Source organism: Frankliniella occidentalis, unplaced genomic scaffold (genome assembly GCF_000697945.3).
Source record: "Frankliniella occidentalis isolate FOCC.00 unplaced genomic scaffold, Focc_3.1 Scaffold1730, whole genome shotgun sequence".
NCBI classification, from domain to species: domain Eukaryota; kingdom Metazoa; phylum Arthropoda; class Insecta; order Thysanoptera; family Thripidae; genus Frankliniella; species Frankliniella occidentalis.
This window is the reverse complement of record NW_026268830.1, coordinates 11,949-12,515: the sequence shown is the minus strand read 5'-3', so window position 1 is coordinate 12,515 and position 567 is coordinate 11,949. Positions and strand designations below refer to the sequence as shown.

At 64.2% G+C, this 567-nt stretch overlaps 1 protein-coding gene across 1 annotated transcript; it reads left to right on the top strand.

Annotated features, from left to right (window-relative positions):
* The first annotated feature begins 18 nt into the window (after positions 1-18).
* On the top strand, positions 19-560 carry LOC113204980 (uncharacterized). The gene is made up of 2 exons (XM_052276120.1): positions 19-326; positions 425-560. Exons 1-2 carry the CDS (start codon positions 95-97, stop codon positions 523-525), a joined length of 333 nt encoding a protein of 110 aa, XP_052132080.1. The 5' UTR covers positions 19-94; the 3' UTR covers positions 526-560.
* Positions 561-567: the final 7 nt, after the last annotated feature.

Genomic DNA, 567 nt, shown 5'->3' with positions numbered 1-567 from the left:
CCCCTTATCCCACGTCCGCCCCGATCCCGGTCCGCACACTGCTCAGATCCTTGGCTGTGTCCCTCTAACCGCCTCGCTCTCTGCCTCCGCCAGGATGGGCAGCTTCTCTTCAGCGCCGTGCGTCGTGAACCCCGACAACCAGGACGACGGCGTGCTCGTGGACCTCCCCGGCGGCCGGCGCGCCACGCACGAGGACGTGTGCCGGTGGTGCGAGCGGCAGCTGCTCGGCACGCCGGCGCGGCTCCTCCCGAGGACGATGCAGGCCGTGGGCGAGCCGGGCGCCGCCAGCCCGGCCCGGGGCGCGCGCTCGCAGTGGCGGAACGGTGGTAGGTGTCGCCTCTGTAAACGTGCCGGTGCCGTTTGTGCACCACTACACTACGTGCCCGTGCGCCGGGGTCCTCACACCCGCCTCTTTCTGTTGCAGACGACTCGAACACGATACGCGTCATGCAGTGGAACGTGCTCTCACAAGGTAAGCGCCATTGCCTTGGTTCAACGGGAAAAGTCCGAGGGGAACTTCTCTAAAGAAAAAAACAAACAAGAAATGATCAATTTTAAAAAGTCCAA

Coding starts and splice junctions, on each gene's coding strand:
- LOC113204980 (XM_052276120.1), top strand. CDS start 95: ATGGGCAGCTTCTCTTCAGCGCCGTGCGTCGTGAACCCCGACAACCAG. Junction 327..424: donor CTCGCAGTGGCGGAACGGTG/GTAGGTGTCGCC, acceptor TTTCTGTTGCAG/ACGACTCGAACACGATACGC.